Below are 25,008 nucleotides of genomic sequence, written 5' to 3'. Positions count from 1 at the left end.
AGTAGTTATTAATGGTTCTCAATCCTGCTGGAAAGGTATAACAAGTGGGGTTCCGCAGGGGTCTGTATTGGGACCGGTTCTGTTCCATATCTTCATAAACAATTTAGATATCGGCATAGACAGTACGCTTATTAAGTTTGCAGATGATACCAAGCTAGAAGGGATTGCAACTGCTTTGGAGGATAGGGTCAAAATTCAAAACAATCTGGACAAATTGGAGAAAAGGTCTGAAGTAAACAGGATGAAGTTTAATAAAGACAAATGCAAAGTGCTCCACTTGGGAAGGAACAATCAGTTTCACACATACAGAATGGGAAGCGACTGTCTGGGAAGGAGTATGGCAGAAAGAGATCTAGGGGTTATAGTGGAACACAAGTTAAATATGAGTCAACAGTGTGATGCTGTTGCAAAAAAAGCAAACATGATTCTGGGATGCATTAACAGGTGTGTTGTGAACAAGACACAAGAAGTCATTCTTCCGCTCTACTCTGCACTGGTTAGGCCTCAGTTGGAGTATTGTGTCCAGTTCTGGGCCCTGCATTTCAAGAAAGATGTGGAGAAATTGGTAAGGGTCCAGAAAAGAGCAACAAGAATGATCAAAGGTCTAGAGAACATGACCTAAGAAGAAAGGCTGAAAGAATTGGGCTTGTTTAGTTTCGAAAAAAGAAGATTAAGGGGGGACATGATAGCGGTTTTCAAGTATCTAAAAAGGCGTCATAAGGAGGAGGGAGAAAACTTGTTCTTTTTGGCCTCTGAGGATAGAAGCAGCCGCAATGGGCTTAAACTGCAGCAAGGGATGTTTAGGTTGGACATTCGGAAAAAGTTCCTAACTGTCAGGGTAGTCAAACACTGGAATAAATTGCCTAGGGAGGTTGTGGAATCTCCATCTCTGGAGATATTTAAGAACAGGTTAGATAAATGTCTATCAGGGATGGTCTAGACAGCACTTGGTCCTGCCATGAGGGCAGGGGGCTGGACTTGATGACCTCTCAAGGTCCCTTCCAGTCCTAGCATTCTATGATTCCTATTGTGCCGACAAGGTGACGATGCCTGTACCTGCTCTTGGTGCCGGGAGTCTGTAGGCAGCACCGTGGTTGACAGCACTGGCGCACTTTGCACTGAGGCGGCTCCGCTCTCTGCTCCTGCTGGAGACTCTTGAGGCTTAAGAGCAGCCTCCGCTAAGAGGACTTTAAGGCCCTGGGCCCTATCTTTCAAAGTTCTGGGCTTAAAGGCCTCACAAATTGGACAGCGATCACCCAAGTGTCCTTCCCCCAAGCAAATCAAACAGGCTGAAAGGGGGTCACTTTTGGGCATATGTTTGCTGCATTTTGAACAAGTCTTAAAGCCTGGGGAGCCAGGCATTCCCCAGCACCAAGGGGGACCGAAAGCCCCACCTTGGCTGGTAGTTATAACACTAAGGCTAATTATCAAGTATTAAGACTATTTTCACTTCTTCAGGAACTATTTACTCTACAATGGGCTATTAGCTAAAGAACTGAGCAGAGAAAGCGAGAGCTCCAATGACCAGCAGTGCAGTGAGAAGGAACTGAGTGGGGTGGGCGGGAGGGTGTGTCCAGCGGTGCATATATTGGTCGCCAGATCACCGCCACTCCAGGTGGCACTGTACCAATCCTATGGCTACTGGCTAAGCCAAAAAGCTTCCAGCGACTGGGCATGTGCCCGCACACACCCAACTTGGAATGGGCATGAGCAATCACTCAAAGTGGTAGGCATCCTTCAGTCTGCACAGACTATGGATCGCGCCCTTTAAAGTTTCAATTTAAGACTTCATTTACAGCGTCTATTGTGACTATAAAGACCCACACGAGAGTGACAGTCCTTGCTGCATCTCTTGCAGATGTGGTGGGTGTCTGACAAGTCCTTATTGTGCTTTCTGTGCGCTCGCTTCTCCTCTGCTAGCTGTCTGATCTTCAACTCGCCCTTCTGAAGGCCCTTGTGTAACCCCTGCCTCCATCTGCCGTGGTCGTCTGCTAGTTCTTCCCAGTTGTCCAGCTCGATGCCTACCTCTCTGAGGTCTCTCTTGCAGACATCTTTGTAACGCAACTGGGGGCGTCCGGGGGGTCTTTTGCCAGAGGCTAGCTCACCATACAGGATGTCTTTTGGAATCCTTCCATCGCTCATCCTGTGGACGTGGCCAAGCCAGCGGAGCCGACGCTGCCTGAGGAGGGTGTGCATGGTTGGGATTCCAGCTTGCTCGAGGACGGCTGTGTTGGTAACTCTGTCCTTCCATGATATTCCAAGGATGCGCCTGAGGCAGCGCAAGTGGAAGACGTTCAGCCTCTTTTCCTGGCGGGCATACAGGGTCCAAGTCTCGCTGCCATAAAGGAGGGTGCTGAGGATGCAGGCTCTGTAGACTTGCATTTTGGTGTGAGTGTACAGCTTGTTGTTATTCCACACTCTCTTGCTGAGTCTGGACAGAGTTGTGGCCGCTTTTCTGATCCTCCTATTTAGCTCAGTGTCCAACGACAGGGTGTCAGTGATGGTGGACCCGAGGTAAACGAACTTGTGGACAACCTCTAACGTATAGTTGTCAATGCTGATTGATGGGGATTCAGCAACATCCTGACTGAGTACATTCGTCTTCTTTAGGCTGATGGTAAGCCCAAAGTCCTTGCACGCTTTGGAGAACCGATCCAGCAGTGTTTGAAGCTGGTCTTCTGTGTGAGACACTACAGCAGCATCGTCTGCGAACAGCATGTCTCTGGTGAGGACTTCTCGCACCTTAGTCTTAGCTCTCAGCCTTGCAAGGTTAAACAGTTTCCCATCAGATCTTGTGTGCAGCAATATGCCCTCTGTTGAAGATCCAAAGGCATGCTTCAGGAGGAGTGCGAAGAAGATCCCGAACAATGTCGGAGCAAGCACGCATCCTTGTTTGACGCCGCTCCTGATTCTGAAAGCATCCGATAATGCGCCGTCATATTGGATGGTTCCTCTCATGTTTTCGTGGAACGACCGGATCATCTTCAGTAACCGTGGAGGACAGCCTATCTTGTGGAGCAGTTTAAACAGACCATCCCTGCTGACCAAGTCAAAAGCCTTGGTCAAGTCGATGAAGGCTATGTAGAGTGGCTTTCTCTGCTCCCTGCACTTCTCCTGCAGCTGCCTTAGAGAGAAGACCATGTCAACGGTAGACCTCTCTGCACGGAATCCGCACTGCGATTCGGGGTACACCCTCTCAGCAATCTTCTGGAGTCTGCCAAGGATGACGCGAGCGAACAGTTTACCAGTGACGCTTAGGAGGGAGATTCCACGGTAGTTGTTGCAGTCGCTTCTGTCTCCTTTGTTCTTATACAACGTTACAATGTTAGCGTCACGCATATCCTGTGGAACCTCACCCTCTTTCCAGCACAGGCACAGCAGCTCACCCAAAGAACTATAACTATAATCACTCAAAGAACTATAACGATATATGCTAAAAACTAACTTACAACTATTAATATGGAACTATGCACCGAGTGAGTGGATAGAATGCTGCGCTTGCAAAGGCAAGAGCTCTGGGGTGTTCCAGCCTACTCTCACAGGCTGTAAGCAGGAACTGCGCAAGAGGTAGGTCAGCAGGGCTCCGTATTGGGCACCATGAAGCAGCCACTCATCCGTTTATGTCCAAGAAACACCAATAATCACCATATATACCACATGGCACTTCCCTGTTATCATACCTGGACATGCTCTATAATAATAATTATACAGTGATTTTCTTCTTCAGGACCCTGTGCGAATATCCATCCTCACAACACTCCCCAGAAGTAGGCACTGTCCTCATTTTACAAATGGGGAGACAGGAGCAGAGCAGGTAAATACCTTCTCCACAGAAGGAATCAATGCTGGAGATGGCATTACAAGTGCCTGGATCCCAGAGCTGAGCTCAGACTATGTTCTTGTTCCTCAGAATCCACTCTGCTGTCCCTGGAACAGAATGATGGGTTTCAGTCCTACAGGAGAGTCTGGCCCAGACATAGTTCTGTCCATTTTTCTCAGATAGACAGGAACCCCAGCACCAGGCAGATTCACATGCAGATGAGTTCATGTATTTAGAACACCAAGGCTACACGCTGTCAGAAAAAAAGATTTATTCAATGTATTACACAGATTTTGCATTGTATCCTTTAATAATGTTAATCTTTAAATACATCTGTGTTAGCACGTCCAAATCTGACAATGCCTAGTATATACAGTTTAGTGTGCTCTTGGTGTAAATTAGATCAAGGAAGTGACAACTGTATTCAATGGATAGAGCTAAAATTACTTTATTATTACAGATGGTTCTTCTTTTTGGCAAAATTCTAGTCTTGCATCAAAACTAACACAAATGCTGTGTCTAACACTGCCCAGTGAAACTTGGCACATGTGCAGGTTAAAAATGAAGAGGCTATGTAACATATTAACGATGGATCAATTGCTGCCTGGACTCCACCCAGGGTTGGGGGCTGAGACTAAATAGCACTAGAGCGGGTGGAAAGCAACCCCAGTTTGGAAAGGCAGAAGCTATTGGCAAGTGTGTGAAATGTGTTAATGTTTGGCCCAGAGTCTGGTTAGGCAGCAAGCCCTCTTTTAACAGGCATGCACAGGGTGTCATCAGGCATGGACTGCATTTCAGAGACACACAGAATGGCTTTGCAAACAATTGGCCTCCCTGGACACTTGCGGAAGAAAACTTTGGTACCAGGACCAGGGAAAGATAGAAGGTACAAAATCCGTAATTAGATGAGTCAACGTCTCTCCAGTTCTCACCAAGCAGGAAATGAGGGACAGGCCGTCACTGAAACCCAGGCTAGATTTAGGGGCCTGTGGGGGATCACAAATCAGAGAGGACTCAGATGTCATGTAGGGTTGCACCTGCAGTATAGTGGCATTCCTGAGCCCAGGGGTCCGACAGGCTTCCTGGATCCTGGGCAAGGCTGGCTCTGTGCTCCCTAAAGGGGAATGGCCTTAAGTGGTAGGGGCAGGGCTATGGCAGCCAGCCCACTGCACCCCCCACCCCACTCCATGCTGCCCAGATTGTGGTGCTACAGTGGCAACATAAAGGACCCAGGGTCCAGCTGCCACTGCTCCAGCAGTAGCTGCACAGGTGGCTGGGAGAGCTGGGAGGTTTTGAGTTGTCAGGCCCTGGGGCACTGTCCCCATTGCCTCTTCCATCCCCATCAGCAGGCCAGCCTGTACCTACAGAACAACCAAGAGCAAGAAGAAGGCTTAAGGCAAAGAAGATCTTGTGGTTCCCACCAAACTTTCAAGAGGAGACGGTGCCTCTCAGTGGGTGTGGTTTGGTGGCAGGGAGCATGGCCAGATCCCAAAAAATCAGCCTGCAAAGTCAGCATCACAGGGGACCCCTCTGTTATCCTGCTCTGTTCGGCTGCCTTTTGTAAGCTCAGGAAAAAGGAAACCAGGTCTGCCATAGTCTCCTTCAAGTTTCTTGGAATGTCCCAGACTTTGGGAGTTCAGAGCGGAAATCTGGCAAAGGCTGGGAATCCTGCCAGCCTCCCCAGAGGGCTATCACGTGAGATGGCAGCAACAACAAAGAGGACAGAAACAGGCAGAGAGCTAAAGGAAATTCCAGACATCTAGACGTCTGAGGCCTCTACTGTCTTACACAGACCAAACTCTTCTGCCCTTTCTCTTTTACACATCCTCTCCATTCACTTCGCTTCTGCACGTCTTCCAAAACATCAGATCAGCTGTACTATAAATCCTCTTCTTCCCAAAAGGTCCACATCTTGGGCTGGCTTCCCAACCCTCTCCCCTACCCTGGCTCCTCTCTGCCCTCCCACCCCATGAAACACTTTGTGCTTTCCATGTGGGATCACTGACCGTGAATCAGACCCTATGCTTTCCACTCCCTTCACATCCTCCCTTCCCTTGCAGCCATTGTGCAACAGCTACCCAAAGCAACCTCTTCAGCCAAAGCTCCTGGAACTGCAGCTACACTGTCCTCTTACCCTCCTTCCTCAGCCGGCGAGCCAAATCAGCAGCTAGCGGCCTCCCAAAGCTAACCAGCATACTTGTGTGTGGAAGCGCAAGAGAGTGGTCATCCTGTATATGGGGAACACAGGGTGTGGTACAAAGGTTTCATCAGCACACATTTGGGACAGGTGAATGCCCTGAAGAAGTAAAGCCACCAAGGAGTTATGCAGAGCACAACTAATTGCTTGCTGATAAAGACCTTTCTCCCACCCTTCTGGGCATTCTGTGCAGGACTGATCCACCAACGTGGTGGAGGCTTTTCCTCAGTGCTGCTGGGATTGTTTCTTGTATTCCTTCACTTGTAAAGCCAGGAGCCTGAATTAGTGAGGCTTAAACATTCAGAAGCAATTACTCCTCCTAGGAGCCGCAACTTCTGGGTGCGGAGTTTGCGACACCTTAGAAGGGCCTCGTTTTCAGCAGGTAGATGCTCGGCACTTCCAGATAATCAAGCTGGTTCCAAGTGGACACCCCAAAATGAAGGCACCCCAAATCACTAGTCACTTGGAAAATAGAAGCCCAGGATTCCAGCTGTGCAAAGCTCAGGAGGACAGAAAACTTAAAGCTAATACAAGTAAAATCTGCTCACATGACCTAAAAGAACTTTCTAGACCCAGTCAGGACTTCAAGGATGAAACTTTTGGACTTCTCAGGCCTGGAAGGGAGATCTGAGTCCTAGTGAGAAGCTGGGAGCCTCTCCTTCTCCACTGGAAAAGAAAACATTCATTGCTACCCCTCTGAACTCACCGGTGATTTAAAACAGTGATGATTTTATCTATAAATACCCAGGAGCTGGTCCAGGCCTGGATACTACCCTGTCCTGGGCCTGGCATGCTGGTGGTTTTGGGAAGGGGGAATTCCAAAGCGGCAGGTCTGTAAGAAAACATTTCCCCAGTAAGTTGATCAGAAAAAAACAGACCAAATTAAGCTCACAGCAGCCGCCTGAAGCTGTTGAAGGACAAGGAATGTTAGACTCAGATTTGGGGAAATAGGTTAGAATAAATGTTTGAGTAAATCTCTGGGTGAGTGCTGCTGTCCTCACTCCACCAGTGTTTGTCAGCTGTCTGTGCAGTGCATCACAGGTGGCATGGCACTTTCAGCAACCAGGGGGTGGGGACGTAGGGCTGAAACCATCTTTCCAGGAAAAGGCGATTTCTAACATGCTTTCTGGAGTCTGGGAATGAAAACGCTCACTTCTGCAGGAACCGCACTCAAATCCTACCGAGCATTTAAGTTGACTTTAGGAGCTTGTGTTACATTGCTTTCTGCCCCCCACTATCCAAGAAAATATGAACTAGGCTGCAGAAAGAGCAGAGCAAAGGAATGAGGAACCTGCTGCACCCACGCAGGAATGGAACACCACGGTATGGACCCCACACGCAGGAATGGAACACCACGGTATGGACCCCACACGCAGGAATGGAACACCAAGGTATGGACCCCACCCAGGAATGGAACACCACGGTATGGACCCCCCACGCAGGAATGGAACACCAAGGTATGGACCCCCACGCAGAAATGGAACACCACTGTATGGACCCCACACACGGGAATGGAACACCACGGTATGGACCCCACACACGGGAATGGAACACCACGGTATGGACCCCACACAGAGGAATGGAACACCACGGTATGGTCCCCACACACAGGAATGGAACACCACGGTATGGACCCCCCCACAGGAATGGAACACCACAGTATAGACCCCACACGCAGGAATGGAACACCACAGTATGGACCCCACACGCAGGAATGGAACACCACGGTATGGACCCCACACACAGGAATGGAACACCACAGTATGGACCCCACACAGAGGAATGGAACACCACGGTATGGACCCCACACACAGGAATGGAACACCACAGTATGGACCCCCCCACAGGAATGGAACACCACGGTATGGACCCCACACGCAGGAATGGAACACCACGGTATGGACCCCCCCACAGGAATGGAACACCACGGTATGGACCCCACACACAGGAATGGAACACCACAGTATGGACCCCCCCACAGGAATGGAACACCACGGTATGGACCCCACACGCAGGAATGGAACACCACAGTATGGACCCCACACAGGAATGGAACACCACGGTATGGACCCCACACAGGAATGGAACACCACAGTATGGACCCCATCACACAGGAACATTTCTCAGCGACCAACTGCAGACTCGCTCATTTGTATAACTGGAGACCCACAAGAAGCTTTTAAAATGGTTAAATCCACTCCTTACATACTCCACAGCCACCAAACCCAACTGCACAAACCCCAGGAGAAGGAGCTTAACTAGAAGGTAGGTTGGGACTATGCTGGAAAACAATGCTGCTCCGTCCAGCTGGGGCTGTGGGCAGCACCCAGTGTCTGAACAACAACATTGAGTGGCAGGAGCTTGAGTTAAGTTTGTGCCACTTTTGCTCTTATTACAAGGATGCTCACAAGTCTCAGAGACTTCTGTCAGCTCCTCTGTTCAGTATGCTCATTGCCCATGGCTGTGCACATCTCCCCACAAACCCTGACTGCATCTTTACCAAGAAACAAATGCACCACCATCAAATACCTTTAAGAGATGCAAGTCACTCTTTAGGACACTGTTCAAAAGCTTGCAGCCTCTCTCAGGGCCTGGACTCAACGCTTGCTGGCTTACTCTCCTTCTCCTGAGACAGCTGGCAACAAAACAGAGATCCAGTCCCATGAACCACAGGAAATGACAGAAATAGACCCCCTCTTGGAACAGTCTCACAGATGGGATGTGTCAGGCCTCCTTGCCAATGCAGTCCAAGCAGAACACACTGGAGGATAAATCAACCCTCCCTTTCTCCCATGATTAGTCTAACCACTTAAGTTCTGACTTTGTTTCAGATCCAGGTAAATGCACCGGCTATGCTGCTGAACATACCAACTATGTAGCACCAGCTGTGCCGCTAAATTAGTAGTTATTTTATTTTAAAAAATTACAGCGAGTGTAGTGGGTGAACAGCACTTAAGACATCTTGAACAAACCAACGTCTCACCATCAATACATGAGGCAGTGAGTTCTGTGGAGGATCAGATGTCTGAACTAGCCTATTGAAGGAACTCAAGTACTTCAGATACCTATATCCTGCCTTGGGCACTGCAGTAGCACCAGAACCATCTCCATCTCCATCTCCATCTCCATACAGAGCTCGTGGAAAGAAGGACTTATATTACAGACAAAATCCAGATTCTAACCCAAATCCAAGGCTGGGAATTAACTCTCTCTCATGGGGAGAACTTGAGTTTTTTCAAAGAGAAACCCCAGGCTTGCAAACAGCTGCTTGTGGACTCTGGTATTGTACAAAGCAATCAAAGTGCTTGGATGGGAGACAACAGCAAGTGAGAATGCACGGCACTTGTGAAGCATCAGGAAGCTGAAAACACTCAGCTTTTCTTTATCAGCACTACATGGGGCAAGAGATTGACCCGAGGGTAGATGGCACACACACAGCCGATCTGGAGAGCGAATGGTTTATCCTGCCTGATTCTGACTTCCTTTTTCTTAGGGGTTCCCTACTGCTACTTGCTAGCTCTGAAGGTGATCTGAACATTCAAGTTTAAGGGGCTAAACACAAAGAGGCATGCACAGCGATGAATTAATGGCCGCATTTCACCAGAGCATATCGGCAGGATCCCTGGGATCCTCCAGGCTTAACTCTGGCGTCAGTGACACCACAAAGAGTTGCTGGCTATATTTGCTGTAACTCACAGAATGCAGCTACATGCTTCCATTGGGGTTAATCACTAGTGTGTTCTTTTAATTTACACAGTAGCCTCACCTCTAAATGGACAGTACTAACCTATGCACAGTACACTTCACGGCCCAGCGTCCAGCTAACACAGCTTCTGGGCAGTAAGTAACAAGGATTTACACACTTTTGCAGTTTACTCAGAAACAACCTGGAGCAATGAGTTTACTTCACACAAACCTGCCACAAATGTGTAGCTCTGAGATACTACTTTGTTCCTTGGGTTTAATGTCACTGCCTGGTTATTAGTACCTTGCATAATAAAATAACTAGCTTCATCTGCAGTACTAGAGAAACGACTGTGCCGGCACAGTCCGCTGGTATGTATCAGGGCTCTGGCTCCCTACAAGGTTTGTCCCTGTAACGAGTGGGTGACTCTTCTCACAAATCAAAGTGGTTACTCTTGTCCGACCAACAGTGGAGTCACAGCACCTACTGTTTCCCTTTTGTATCTCTATGGCAGACTGGTAATAGCACACGGGTTGGCCTCTGAGTCCAGCTGTCCATGCATAGGATGAGGTAGGGTGGCCACCCCAGGCCGCATGCTTTGGGAACCTCCATGGTGGCTGCTCCAGCCATCCTATGGGTGAGAAGGGTGAGAATTACCTGGGCCTGGGACTGGCACATTGGCAGCTGCAGCAGCAGGGGGGTTGCCTCCCTCTCTCCCCCACTCATCATGTGGGTGGTGGGAGCAGAAGCCTGCTCCATTCCAATGCCTTCTTGTCCCCCTTCTTTGCAGTGTGCTGATAGGGCAGTAGAGCAGGCTATCACCGCTGTGTGCAGCCCCAGCTAATTCCCCAGACCCATTACTGGGTGAGGGAGTAAGAGGGTAGGGCTTGGCACATGGGGGAGGGGGAAGGTTGGTGCACAGGGGAGAGGGGTTGCCCGAGTCCCAGACCCACCTCGGGACAGCCCCCCCTCTGAGTCAGGAAAAGCTCCTGTTGCTGACCCTGCAGGCTAACCTAAGTCAGGCACACTAGCATGTATGCCTGTTTTAGTGTGCCAGAGTAAGTCATCTCCAGTGGTGAGCGGTTCTATGCATGCTTGTGTTTATCTGTCTTGGTGCGTACACATAAAAGGTATGCGGAAAAGGAAGGGGAGAGAGGCTCATTTGGGATGTGTGTCCATAGGCGTTAGGCATCTACTGGTAACTGTGTTAGAGGAGCATTGTTGTCAGTGGGTTCATTAACAATATTCTCCCAGCATTCCCTGAGTGCCAGCAGTACATCAGGCACTGATTTACAAAGTACACGTTGCAGTTCCTTTGTTCCGTGGCACGTTTCCAGCTGGCAATCATCATCAAGCACAAGGGCATCATCTTCCCAAGTATCCCACAATGGCAGATAACCCATCGTCATTCCATGCTGAAATAAACTTACAGCTGTATTTGGTTTGCAAAGGTGGACAATGGATTTTTATTTGGCTGTTGTCCCAGGTTACTGAGATGTGATCAGAACTGTGGAAGAGCTTTTCTTGCAGCCTAGGACCGTGGCTGGCTCATGGAATAAAAATGAGGACATTTTTAAAGTGATCAAGTGCTTCCGTGGCATTCTTCAGTCTCTTCCTCACTTCTGCCCACCTTCTGCTCTGGAGCTCAGGTCTCAAAGTACTTGTAAATCTGGGCCACGTACTGCATCACACTCTGCCAGTCTGGCCGGTCTGTGTACATCATCTCACTGAGTTCCTGCGCAGGAAACAGAGAGTTAGCAAGGGAGAAAGAGTTTAGGGGTAACAAACTGCATTGGGATCCTGACAGGTGCTTTTATTTTTCCCAGTGAGGGTCTGTTGTTTGGGGCACACTCCACTGCAGAGATATAAACAGAACAAGAAAAGGCTGACCTGGCACTGATCTCCAAGGAACAAAATGGTCCAATCGGAAAAGAGAGCTACTTCAGCAAACTAAATGCGCGTACCAGCTTGTGAGGCATGGAGTCCCATGAATAAAGAAAAAGTTACAAGCTGGCAATACAAAGGAGAAGCAGCCAAATACAAAATACAAGGTCCAGCCACTAATAGAGTAAGATGAAGATTAAAGATCCTGAAGAAGACTCTTGTAATGAAGAATAATTTATACAACACTCCCTCACCTCACCAAGGTGGCTGGGATGTCTTAGGACAGACAAGAAACCAATGATTCTATAATGAGCCTAACAGTAAGTATTTTTCTTAATGAACAAGCAAGTTAGGCAATGCCAGAGCGGCTAATCTGGGTCAAGGGAGCAAGGCCAGTGACCACTTCAGAGTTGAGCACACACTCACTCCTAGAAGTTACGTACACCTCAGAGCACTTTCAGATTTAACAATCACTATGTACTTTGTCTTCACTAGGTTACGTCTCAGCTCCTAGGTCCCGAGCAGAGTAAAGTCTATTGCAATAAAAGTTTCTTGTGCATTGTTAGGGTGAGAAAACAGAAGGAACCTTCCTCTCTCAGATCTGATTTGCCATACTTGTACTCACATGTTTCAGAGCTGATATCTGTAGCTTGATTTATAATGGTCCCTTCCTGTGCGAAACATCTGGAAGAGTAGCAAGTTCTCATACTCATTTGAAAACATAGCACTAGGAGGAGCTACTTCTGTGAAACAGTCATTTTGCCAGTAGATCTTATTCGGTTTGGGGGTAGAGGACAGGACTAGTATAAGCTATACCAGCCAAAGCACTCTCCACTTGGAAGACTCAGTAGGATAGCCATTCCAGAAAACCCCTTCCAGTGCAAACAAAGTCTTAGTTTAATAGTAACAGAGAGATTGCTGTGCTAGTCTATATACTATCAAAACAAAAAAGCAGTCCAGTAGCACTTTAAAGACTAACAAAATAATTTATTAGATGATGAGCTTTCGTGGCACAGACCACTTCTTCAGATCATGTTGGCCTGAAGAATCTTGATCTGAAGAAGTGGGTCTGTCCCACGAAAGCTCATCATGTAATACATTATTTTGTTAGTCTTTAAAGTGCTACTGGACTGCTTTTTTGTTTTGAAAGCCTTAGTTGGTGTGTGACATCTTACTCACTCTTAGTTCTCTTGTGCTACAGCAGTTGTACTGGTGTCAAGACACTTACACTCATATAACTGAGACAAGTACTTGGGCCTCTCTTTCATTAGCCCTCCTTAATGCAGGATTAGATGTTTTTCCAGCGTTCTGAAAATATAAATATAAAGCACTAGACAAAGGCTAAATACTATTATTGCCATTTTAGCTCCACTGCCTTAAGCTTGAAGGTTTCTGTGAATTTCTGGAGAAAGTTGCTTTCTGATCTTCAATGTTCTTAGCTGCCTAGCGCAGATGCCAAAATCTGCACTTTAGATCTTAATGGAATGTGATGGGTCTTGTCTTAGCCATAATAGACAGTGAAGGAAATGGCCAGAAATAACAGGCCATCTTCTGGATGAATGTTTGTATGTTGGCAACTTTTTATGGGAGCAAACACCAGCCAAGCCTAATTAGGAGAGCTTACTGGAAAAATTTGGACAAAACATTTGTTGCTGAAATGTGTTCCAGAATTCTAAAATGAAATAAAATAAAGAACAAAGAGGGTGGGATATGAGAGAAGAGAGCAGCTGGCAATCCTGAGTCCTAAAAAGGTTTCAAAACTTGAGCATAAGTCCCCCATAGTTATTTTTATTAAGGTAAATACATTTTTAGCAAACAGGTAGCTCAAATTGCTGAATTAGACATAGGGGCTAGACTAGAAAATAGTGAAAATAATGAAAAAGGAACAAAGAGAAATTAAGACCAAAGTGGCGTTTTGTCATCTGGCTGAACAGCTGTCATTTTAGTGTTTTTGTCCATGTCATATTTACCACCTGTCATAATTGTAATGCTTCAGCTTTGACCTAGTTCCTCCAGAACCCATACAGTTTCCTGTGAACTCATCCACATAGCCCTTTGGCAGTCCATGGTTCCAGTGTCCATGGTCCCAGAGCAGGACACCATGCATGTAGATGGCCCCAGGTCTTGGAAATCTAGGATTTCTAGGGTCCATGGCTCCAGGCACCAGCCAGGCAGACTGCCTCGCATTTGGGACTTTAGGGCCCCTAAGGTTATGTTCCTAGTGCAGCCAACCAAGTGGACAGACCTAGAATCATGGGACCCATGCACTTCCCCTTACCCAGAGAATTTCAAAATTTGTGCTTTTCGCTCCTAATCAGAATAAAACCAAATTTCAAAATTTGGACCATTATCTCTGAAAGAGAATTACTTGTGTCTATCCAGGCCTACCACCTCACTTTACAATTGGTAAAGGAAGGAGGTGAAAAGGAGCTTTGGGCTCACTTCTAAGATGACACGATATGTGCCCATCCTGGAGAAACTTGGGGGAAGACAGAAATAATGGCTCCAGATTCACACCTGAACGTACATTTTGGTCACATACCCACGTGACCTTCCTCACCTAGCGTTTTCACATTATTTCTTTGATTCCCCCTGCAAGAACTGGTGTCTAAGCCTTTCCTTGGAGACCTGCTTCTTGGCTGCATGAAGTGTGATTCCCAGAGCTGGTCACAGACTTACGCTTGCTCAGCTTGAGCTAGCAAGCTAAAAATAGCAGCATGACTGCTGTAGTACTGGTGACAGCTTGGACTGAAGTGGCTATGCCAAGCTGCTGCTGGTGCGGCAACATCCACGTTGCTATGTTTAGCAGGCTAGCTCAAGCTGACCTTGTGTGATGATGTCTGCCCATGCCAGGAATCACAACTGCCATCTGTCACGCAGGCATAGTCGTTCTTACCTAAATGAAGAACACTTAAAAAGGGGCTTATCTCAGGCAGCTCTGATTGAATTTGGTTCCTTGGGGTTTGGGCAGCTTAAAAAATGTGTGCCTATGACATAAAATTTGTACCTCAGAGGAGAACACTCAGAGCTCCAAATGTGCATTTCACACAGAAACACAGTAGAGCTGTTCTGAGGCACACACACTGGGCATGCCAGACTCTTCAAATGGCACAATTGTGTCATGTGGTTCTTTCCCTTTCAGTTATGAGACATTTGCATTCAGGCAACACCTCTGGGGCCTTCCCACCCTAGGGGACAGGGAAAGCCAAACAGCAAACTAAAGGGGTGCAATCCAAAAAGGAAAATAAGTCAAAGGCACTAACTTGCTGAAATACACAAGTTACAGCTCAAGTCCAGATGCCTTGAGCTGCTCTGAGGCACTCTAGTTCATCTTCATTACAAATGAAGGACCCCGTCCTGAATATGCACATATGGGATATTTTGTTTTTGCCTGTGCTCCTAGTGAAATCAGTAGCACTGTGTATGCAGCATCACGTTCCAAGTCACTAGCAGACTGTCAACAGGGTCTACAATAGAACAAAACAACACTGGGGAAATTTCCCTCCCTGAGCTGTCATGTTTAAAAAAAATGTACACAACTGACCTGCTTGCTTCCTTTCTGAGCAGAGAACCGCTGAGCAAAAATCCCCTTTTGTACATTTTTGTGATGGAGTGGAGGGAGTGCATGTGAGACTCAGGCTGGATGTATGTGTGACAGGTACAGCAGCTCCCAGCAGCTAAGGAGGACCCCCTGGGGCTGTAACCTAAGCTGGCAGTAACAGAGAGAAAGCCGCACTAGTCTATATACCATCAAAACAAAAAAGCAGTCAAGTAGCACTTTAAAGACTAACAAAATAATTTATTAGGTGATGAGCTTTCATGGGACAGACCCACTTCTTCGGACCGTAGCCATACCAGAACAGACTCAATATTTAAGGCACAGAGAACCTAAAATAGTAATCAAGGAGGACAAATCAGAAAAAAATGATCAAGGTGAGCAAATCAGAGAGTAGAGGGGTAGAAGGGTGGGGGAAGGTCAAGAATTAGATTAAGCCAAGTATGCAAACGAGCCCCTATAGTGACTCAGAAAATTCCCATCCTGGTTCAAACCACGTGTTAATGTGCCGAATTTGAATATAAAAGACAGCTCGGCTGTCTCCCTTTCAATAGTGGTGCGAAAAGTTTTCTTCAGTAACACGCAAACTCTTAAATCATTAACAGGATGGCCCACTCCATTAAAACGGTTATTAACCAGTTTGTGGATCTGGAGTGTTCTTATGTCTGTTTTGTGCCCATTAACTCTTTGTCTAAGGGAGTTAGAAGTCTGTCCGATGCACAAAGACCTACAACCTATCCTTAATCAGGATGCCACACTCCAGAAGGCCCTAGGTGACATGCCTGTTCTCTCCTACAGACAACCTCTCAACCTTAGAAGGATCCTCACCAACAGCCACAGTCTATACCCCAGGAATACCAGTCCTGGAACCTCTCCTTGCAACAAAGCCCACTGCCAGCTTTGTCCACATATCTTTTCTGGAGATACTATCACTGGACCTAACCAAGGTTATTCACAGAACCATGGGCACAGTCTCATGTTCCTCAACTAACATCATATGTGCCATCATGTGCCAACAATGCCCAGATGCTTTGTGCATCGGACAGACTTCTAACTCCCTTAGAGAAAGAGTTAATGGGCACAAAACAGACATAAGGACACTCCAGATCCACAAACTGGTTAGTCAACGTTTTAATGGAGTGGGCCATCCTGTTAATGATTTAAGAGTTTGCGTGTTACTGAAGAAAACTTTTCGCACCACTATTGAAAGGGAGACAGCCGAGCTGTCTTTTATATTCAAATTCGGCACATTAACACATGGTTTGAACCAGGATGGGAATTTTCTGAGTCGCTATAGGGGCTCGTTTGCATACTTGGCTTAATCTAATTCTTGACCTTCCCCCACCCTTCTACCCCTCTACTCTCTGATTTGCTCACCCTGATCATTTTCTTCTGATTTGTCAGCCTTGATTACTGTTTTAGGTTCTCTGTGCCTTAAATATTGAGTCTGTTCTGGTATGGCTATGGTCTGAAGAAGTGGGTCTGTCCCATGAAAGCTCATCACCTAATAAATTACTTTGTTAGTCTTTAAAGTGCTACTTGACTGCTTTTTTCTAAGCTGGCAGGTAAAACCTCTGACCTGAACAAAGAGCAGGGAGTATCTGAGCTGGGTTTGAATCAGAGGTGGCAGTTAGAAGCTGGTGGGAGAGAGAGCTGGAAGCAGCCAGCCTGGCGAGGGGGGAAGCTACACCCCAGAGGGGCACCCCTCCAGGATGGGTTGGACTGACTGTCTCTGACGGCTGTACTGACACCTCTGTGCTGAGCTGTGCCTCTGTCGACTAATAAACTTTCTGTTCTACCTGGTGAGTGTGAGTCACTCCTGCCTGCGACAGGGTGCAGGGCTTGGGGACCCCTGAACCTGCATCACAGTTTTACAGTAGGGAAACTCTGCAAAAACATTCCATTTGTTACTGGGTCAGCTCCCGCAGTGTTAGTAGCACTGGGATCCCGCGGGCAGACAAGGCTAATACTGAGGCTGTCATTCAGTTCCTGAACTAATTCAATTAGGCTGTGTCTACACTAGCTCCCTACATCGAAGGGAGCATGGCAAGTAGGGTGTCGGGAGATTATTAATGAAGCACTGCGGTGCATCTGCAGCACTTCATTAAGCTAATTCTCCCCTGCAGCAACTTCCAAGTGCTGGCCTGAGTGCAGCCCCAGCTAACCTGCTGGTACTTCGAAGTGCCTGGGCAACTTCAAAGTCCCTTTACTCCTCAATGTATGTATGGTTATTACACTTTGAGTTTCTGCTCCTATGTGCAGACATGCATTTCTGGTTCTTCTTTTTTTTTTTTTTTAGCTCTTGAGCCCCTATTTCCTTTTTCCTTGTTTGCTGTCACATTCTTGGCTCTACCCAAGGTATTTTAGGGTTAGCAATTTCCTGCTGGCTGTTAAACAACTAATATAGCTCATTTTAACATGGATTGACAAGAGACTGGGCTTTCCTACCCATAGTGGTGGTCACAGCAGGAATGGCTGACTAATTAACAACATCATGTCAGCTGTTATGCAGGCTGGGAAGTGCTCCTATGGTTATGAAGTATCCGAATAACATGATTCACTTCAGTTTTCCTTTAACACTACATGAATTTTTTTTAAATGAGAGTAAAAGGACTCCATTGTAATGGAGGATTTGGATCAATATATTCAAATCCCTTCCCATTCTTATCTACATGCCCTGCTCAGCAGCAGGTACTCACCAGACTAGGTTTGATGCCCACACTTTCAGCAGCTTGAAAAGCCAAAAGCAGATTTCTTTTCTGTGAAAATAAGGCATAAACAGTCATTAGGCTTTAGCACAAAAGTGAGCCCTCTATTTCTAAATCTTGCCCTGGGGCTGTGGTGTTGAATTGGTCCATATGAGAAGATGTATTTAAAAAAAAAATCAGTAAGTACCAGGCTTCAGATTTTCAAATGGACAAGATGTGTCATGGCTCGAGATGAGAAGAGCCTCAAGGAGAAGATTGTGATTTGAGAGAAGAAATCCTTCAAAGACGAGTGAGAGCATCAGAACCAGATAGCAGACTATGGTTTTGTGGAGTTCTTGCCGGAGTCATTGGTGACAAGAGAATGCAATTCCCCTGGGACTGGTTGGTGATGGGTAATTTGTAGGAAACTTTTGAATTGGGAATAATGACCTGGTGGTTTGCCTGAGTGAGAGAAGTTCTGAAAGCACTATGAGTGTTGCTAAACACTGGCTGGGAGGCCAGGAAAGGGAAGATCCATCTTCATAAAAATATTTCTCTCCGTAAAAAAGGCAGATGGAAGACTATAATCAGAGGACTGAACATTTTAAGAACTGGGACCCAAAACACTACAATTTGGAGGAAAATTCAGATCTGGTTTCCAAATGCTCAGCTGAACCCTCTCCTTACAATCTTCAAACTCACCCCAGCATCCAAACATCCCAAATGGATTTTGGACCTTAGGTACATCTATAAATCACTGGGATTAATAATGATTACAAGGATTTTAAAGTGCCCAGGCTTGCCAATTGCAATGCTTTGTCCTGCAGTACATACTATGTGTCAGCCAGTGTTCAAACAGATAAACATGATTTCCTTTAAGAGATCAAAAGAAAGATTTCATCCATTGGGTCTTCTTTGCAGCATATGATTAGTTTTTCCTAAGACAGGATTCCTGGCCCTTGAGGTCTTACTTTCTCTGCTTTTGCCTGGTGGAAAGTTCAAACCGAAATAGGAAAGTTTAAGACTTTGGGTAGATGCTGATTAGACAAAGAGCTATTTCCTGTGGTTTTGTTGTAATCTGCAGCCTGAAAAATGTATTTGGGGGTGTGTGTGTGGCCTGTGGTCTCTGACCCACCATCTGGTAAAAAGAAAAAGACTCTCTTCTTTTGAGATAGGGAGTCAGCCAGCATTATCTCAGCAGGGTAAAGTGCTTGGGGTTTTTAATCACTCCTCTCTACAACATAGAGAGTGGCTCAGCTGTAATTTTTTCCAACTGATAAGATGATGACAAAGTGTTGGCAGACTCCACAGCACCTCCCACCTCCCAAAGGAGGTGTTGCTGCTGTTGCACTAACTTATTTTTCCCTCCTCCCATGTAAAGTTTGCAATTGTTGTCAAGTGACTGGATTTTTATATTGGGTCTGGAAGCCATTTTAATGCCTAGTGTGGATATTGGTCCCAAATATTGTGCTGGGGGTACTGTATGAGGTGTCTAAGGAAAGCCAATGATGTCCTGAATCTAGATATGCTACTGCTATGACTGTATCATGTACGTAGGTAAAGTTATAGATTTTAGCTACGTAGCTATATTAGAAATGTTTCAGTGCTGAGATTCACAATGGGAAGCGGGTCTCTACCCCAGCCAGGACAACAGACTGAGCAAAGGCCCAGATAGCCAACACACGTTGTGAAGGTGGGGTTCTCCTTCTGGGAGCACAATGAATGGAAACACAGCACAGAGACCCACCAGGTCAGGCAGTAAGCCAAGCCCTATCGCAGAAGAACAGAATTTTCCCTCTGCGTATAAAAAACTATATATAAGATGGGCTCTGTCAGGTACCTTCTTTGTTCTTGAGTCCTCATTAGTTAAGCCCATCTGGATTAGGGGCCCATCCCTTAAAAGGATGATGTGGACTTAGCAGTGTCCATCTTGGATCTTTTGCCTTGCGGACTCCAAAGGTCCATGTCTCAGCACGTGGACCCCAATGACTAAATCTATGTAACCTGAACTGAACTTTCAGAGACTTTCAAGAATCAGCAAATAACATCACTGGCCTGCATCAGTAGTTATGACTGATGTATGTAAAGTATTGCTTTAGCAATTCTTCTCTCCAACCCTGTTCTTTCTTTTTTTATTAATAAACCCTTACGTGTTAGAGCTAAGGAACTGGCTTTTGCATGGTGATATGGGTAAGATGCAAGTATATATCGACTGGGGTCTGGGGCTGTACTCTTTGGGGGGCTGGAAGAATCTGCGTGGCGTTAGGTGAAACAAGCTTAAGAGTCTCCACCTGAATTTGGGGGTTGTTGGTCTGGGCTGATACAGCAGCTGAGAAGTCTGTGAACTTGCTCATGTGGCTTCTGACTGGCCAAGGGGCTGGCAGAGGTGCTGTTGGGGCTGGTTGGATTTGCCTTAATGAGAAGGAAATCCCAGCCTGGGGCGGTAAGTGGCCTGGATTTGAAGCAAAGGTACCCTGTATTGATTTCTCTAGCTGTGCCCAGAAACCCTGTCCTATCACAACTGTCATCAGCCTAAGTGTAGATCCACCTCAAAACCAAACAAACACACGCAGTTACTCACTGGTGTAAATGTTGTTTTTTGAGATGTGTTGCTCGTATCTATTCAAGTCAGGTGTCCATGAATGAGATGTGGTCAGGTTGGCAGGGTCACGTACAGGTCTTTACATCAGCACCATTCCAGGGTCCTCCACAGCCAACACAATGTGCAACAGCTGTGGTAGAACTTTTTGACAGTTGTGCACGCAGCACACGCACACCTAACTTGAACAGATTATGAGCAAGCACGCAGAGAAGAACCCAGGTTTCCCATAAGGCAGCACGCGATCCTACCTCCTGGTGTAAGGGCTCAGATCCAGCATCTGAATTCTGTAGCTTTATCTATCTGAGCAAACGATTACCTTGAGAAAATGACTCTACAACTGAACTGTATTACGGGCTTCAAGCAGGCAACATGAGGGCATGATCCTGGTCTCAATTAATGTACTGTTTGCTTCTATTACACCAGTCACCATAAAAGGAAGTCCTCAAACACCTTCTGCTACTGCCTGCTCACTCATTACAGTCAATGGGAATGTTTTCTGTTGTGCATGGAACAATGGAGCTGACATAGCTATAATGAGAGCACATTCAGGACCTACTCACACTATGGTCTAGGAAACTTCTCACTTGTGAATCCTACACATTCATAGCACATAGCTATGACAAGTCCTAGATTTAAGACACCCTTGGCAGTTTGCATCTGCTGCGATCTCTTCAAAGCATTTCAGTTTCTGTTAGATTTGCTTAGGGCCAATTTGCTGTGAATCTGTCTTTGCTCCTAGCACGTTTGTGCCTCTGGGCATTTCTTCTTTCATAATGAAACATGCCTGGGCAGCAGTCTTTCTCTATTCCTTCTGCCCAGGTAATACAGTGTATCCGCATACCGAGCCACTGTCCAAAAAGCTTTGAGAAAACAAAAAGTTGGTACCAGCTAGTTCTGGCAAGCGCTTTTCTGAGCTCTTCGGGCTAAGTCCTGATGCCAGGCACACCAGAGCTTTGACTACACTGGCAGGACAAAAGTTTGCTTCTCACAGGGGTTAGCTAATTTGTTAAAACCCTAGTGTAGATGAGACTGTTGGTATTTGAATGCATGTTAGCTGATCCAGTAAAGCTAGGCTTTCTCTACCTGCTGCGTCAGTAATATATACATACAGCCAAAAGGTCTGAGACGGAGGGAAAGAGAAAGTGGGAGGTGATACAGGAATGGACTGAAATGCTTTTCTGTTTGGTATGCTCCAACAGCTCAGCTGAAAGAGCTTTTCACTGCACTGGGTGAGTATGCAAATGTTCACACAAGCTGAGTCATGGAGTGGGGGGTAGAGCAGGAGAGTAACTGGAAAGTAATGTTCCCAATTGCCAGCCTGACAACTGCCTCTCCATGCCACTAGTGTTCCCCTGCTCCTTTTTGTTTCTTAGATATTTGGTTTTTTAGTGTTTTATTTGCTTTCTCTCTTGTTTTGCTCTCCTCACTCCCCCCATTTGCTGTGAAGGCTACGACTTTTATACCAGATCTGCACAACATCACCACTTTCCAGTGGCATGCCATTGGTTTCCAGTTAGTGACATGTTCTCCTGCTCTACCCCCACCCCAGGACTCCGTGGACTTCCCTGGAACTCTGCTTCAACATGAAGTATGATCAGGGTTAGATGTTAGAGGGATTGACCAAAACTAGCAGGACTCACTTTATCCTGGCTGTTGAGCTCCTGGTACGGAATGTGTGCAGGCAGGTAGGTGTGAAGGAGAGCACATAAGGCCAGTCCATCGCTCCAGCTGCTGCTGAAGTTGGTAATGTCTATGTTCTGTGGGGAAAAAAAACAACAAAAGCCATTCCTGAGTCGTGCTAACGTCAGGCAATGGCCAACAGTCCTTGCAGGCAGCATCAACACAGATAAAGAAACATGAGGGATAACAAATGACTAAAAAGATTTTCTCTGAGTTGCTGGAGCTACTAAATTCTGCCCAGCTGAGTGCTGCATGGAGCTGTAGATAAGGGCTAAGGTTTTCCTGTAGCCATCCGTTTCTTCAGTAGGTATGCTGCTGCATTGGGAACCATAAAATGAAGCAGAAGGTACTATGGGCTGCACTATGGAACTCTCTGGCCTTCATCTGGGTGGCAAGCAGCACCTTGCCTAAGCTTCTCCAACTGTCCCAGTCTTCAGTTTCTCTTCCCTCCTCCCAGGCCTTGCTGCCTGGGGACATTTGCAGTCCCTCACTTTCTTGGTCAGGGTCTGTTCCAGACCTGCCTACACCTGGAGAGCTTCCTTCACTCTCAGCTCAGTCTGCCACAGCTTTCTGGGCTTCCCCCTTCATTGCAGTCTTCTGCTACTCTGTCTCTTTAAAGTGCTACATTTCTACTGATTTGTTTTGTTGAAGTACAGACTAACATCTACCTCTCTGTTACTATTCCACATATGGTTCAATTTGACAAGTGTTGGTTAGGCTCCAGCTCCTGAGGGGTTATCCTGACAGTCACAGTGAGTGACCTTGTTGTGACTGCTCAGACACATTTTGTCCAAAGTGTAAAACATAAGTCATCAATACTGAAAAGACAATTTGGTGATCAATTACATGTTGGCTTGTAACAGGGATGCCTTGTAAGAGGGATGGATTTGATGAACAGTGATTTAGGACAGCTAGTGCATTTGACCACATCACCTTCCCAGCCTGACTTACCAGACACCTGCTTTAGAGAGGATATGTGATTAACTGCTAAAAGTCAGCTCAGGGTGGTAGCACACAGGGCCATCAATTGGCAAAAACACCAAGTTTGTTCTTAAGCCCTGTATAAATAACATACTTGTTCATTTAGCACAAGGCTGCACTGGCAACCGTCCGTAAGCTGGGCAGATGTAGCTAATTTACATAGATATTTGCATACATACTTGCTTGTATCTTCATATTCTGCACATACACAGCAGCTCCAGCCCATGGTCACAGAATATTTTACAAAGGTGAACAAAACATTACTTCCCGTGAACAGAAAGAGAAACCAAGGCACTGAGCTGAGGTGACTTATCCAAGGTTACACAGGCAGAGAACAGCAGTTAGGAATGAAGCACAGGTCTCCTGACTCTACCCCTCATGACATAACCTAGTTCTTTCAACAAGAGACCAGTGTCCCTAGAACACTAGTCAATGAAATAAAGATGATCTTCTTGCTAACACTAACCTACAACAAGAGCAATACAAGATCCTTGTGAAATAGTAAACTGACATAGATTTTTTGGTCTCAACTTGTTTGATAAATTAGTAGCTTCCAGTTTCCATCTAGTCTGATCTCCTGGAGGAAAACAAGGCCCTGGAACTTCCCTAAGATAATTCCTAGAGTAGAGTTTTTAGAAAACCATCAATGCCAGACTCGAACATAGGATTCCTACTCTTGGTAGTAATGGTGGATTGCTAGTATGGCAGTGGCCTGCTGGTCCTTGAATAATCACATAGGCTAGGCCTTCTCTGGATAGGTCTAGAGGACACACTGGTTGGGAAGTGTGTATACTGGCAACTCCTACCATTTCTAGCACCAGTGAAGCTGCACTGATAGCCACAAAGGTGGGAAAATTTAAGATGAAAAAGTCTAATAATGTAGGCGCAGCTTTATTCATTGAGGTATGTCTGCAAAACCTCAAAGGAGGTGTGCTGGGCAGATGGAACGCTCTTCTCCCTTGGTACTGTGACCTAAAGAGCAGGTGGTGCAGTGCGGGGGACCAAACCCACCTGGTAAAAACTGGAGGCTGTTAAGTTGCACATTGGCTGGGCTTAAGCCCTAAGTAGCTGATCAATGATGGGTATAAATTACAGGGATTATGGAAACAAGCAGCTACCTTTTAAAAAGAAACAAACCAAATATGAGTGTTCAAAAACACAAAAGCCTTAGCAGACACCAAGTAGGCTGGGCTAGAGGCTGGAGCAGGGCCAGCGAGCAAAGATTCTTTGCAGCGTCTTTTTCTCAGCCATAACTGCAGCTGAACACCATTGTGACATAGTGCTGAACATGCTGAAAGCAGGATGACACTTCTGAAACTCTTGGTGCCAGTGCTATTGCCATACTGGCCAGCTGAAGAACTCTCATATCTAAGCATGGCTTCTTGGAATTCTAAAATGGCAAGAAAAACCAAAACAGTGTTTGCCTGTTGAAAACATAACAGCTCTGGAGGTTTGTTGCGGGACACAAGATGCTTCCAGTACATTAAAGCATTGTCTTGCTGTATCACTAGGTCTTACATTGCAGCAGGTGTACAGTTCTCACAGACCAGTGTTTCTTAAACTGTGTTCTGTGGCACACTGGTGTTTCCTGAACAACTTAGAGGTGTGTTGTGAACATTTGGAAAAATGGTCTATATTTTCTGTTATTAAAACCAGATACAATGTTACTTCTTCACTGCTGATTAAATTACTTCATTTTGGTTTTGCTGCATACGTTGCTGTTGGGTATTTTTTGGTCTGACAATTTTTTTAAAGAAAATTTACATAGGTATTCTGCATAAAATATCATTGGTTGATGGTCCATGGCCTCAAAAAGTTTAAGAAACACTGCCATAGACCATTCCAATGAAAAGGACTGATGCACTACAAAACCTTGACACAAAGACTCTGTGACACTTAACGTTCTTTACCTGTTC

The 25,008-nt window shown here is 46.2% G+C and overlaps 1 protein-coding gene across 2 annotated transcripts in view; it reads right to left on the bottom strand.

Moving 5' to 3' along the window:
* Positions 1-7,955: 7,955 nt before the first annotated feature.
* SPECC1 (sperm antigen with calponin homology and coiled-coil domains 1) overlaps positions 7,956-25,008 on the bottom strand; it is a 191,328-nt gene continuing 174,275 nt past the window's right edge. Inside the window, exons 13-15 of one of the 2 annotated variants that reach the window (XM_075013420.1) lie at positions 22,072-22,188; positions 17,842-17,901; positions 7,956-11,437 (exon numbers count right to left, since the gene is read on the bottom strand). In XM_075013420.1, the coding sequence (XP_074869521.1) occupies positions 11,348-11,437; positions 17,842-17,901; positions 22,072-22,188 (267 nt within the window). In that variant the 3' untranslated portion in view covers positions 7,956-11,347. The remainder of the gene's footprint in view (positions 11,438-17,841; positions 17,902-22,071; positions 22,189-25,008) is intronic. The other variant, XM_075013421.1, reaches the window with a different exon arrangement.

This window comes from Carettochelys insculpta, chromosome 19, assembly GCF_033958435.1.
Source record: "Carettochelys insculpta isolate YL-2023 chromosome 19, ASM3395843v1, whole genome shotgun sequence".
NCBI lineage: Eukaryota > Metazoa > Chordata > Testudines > Carettochelyidae > Carettochelys > Carettochelys insculpta.
This window is presented reverse-complemented; position numbering and strand designations above follow the sequence as displayed.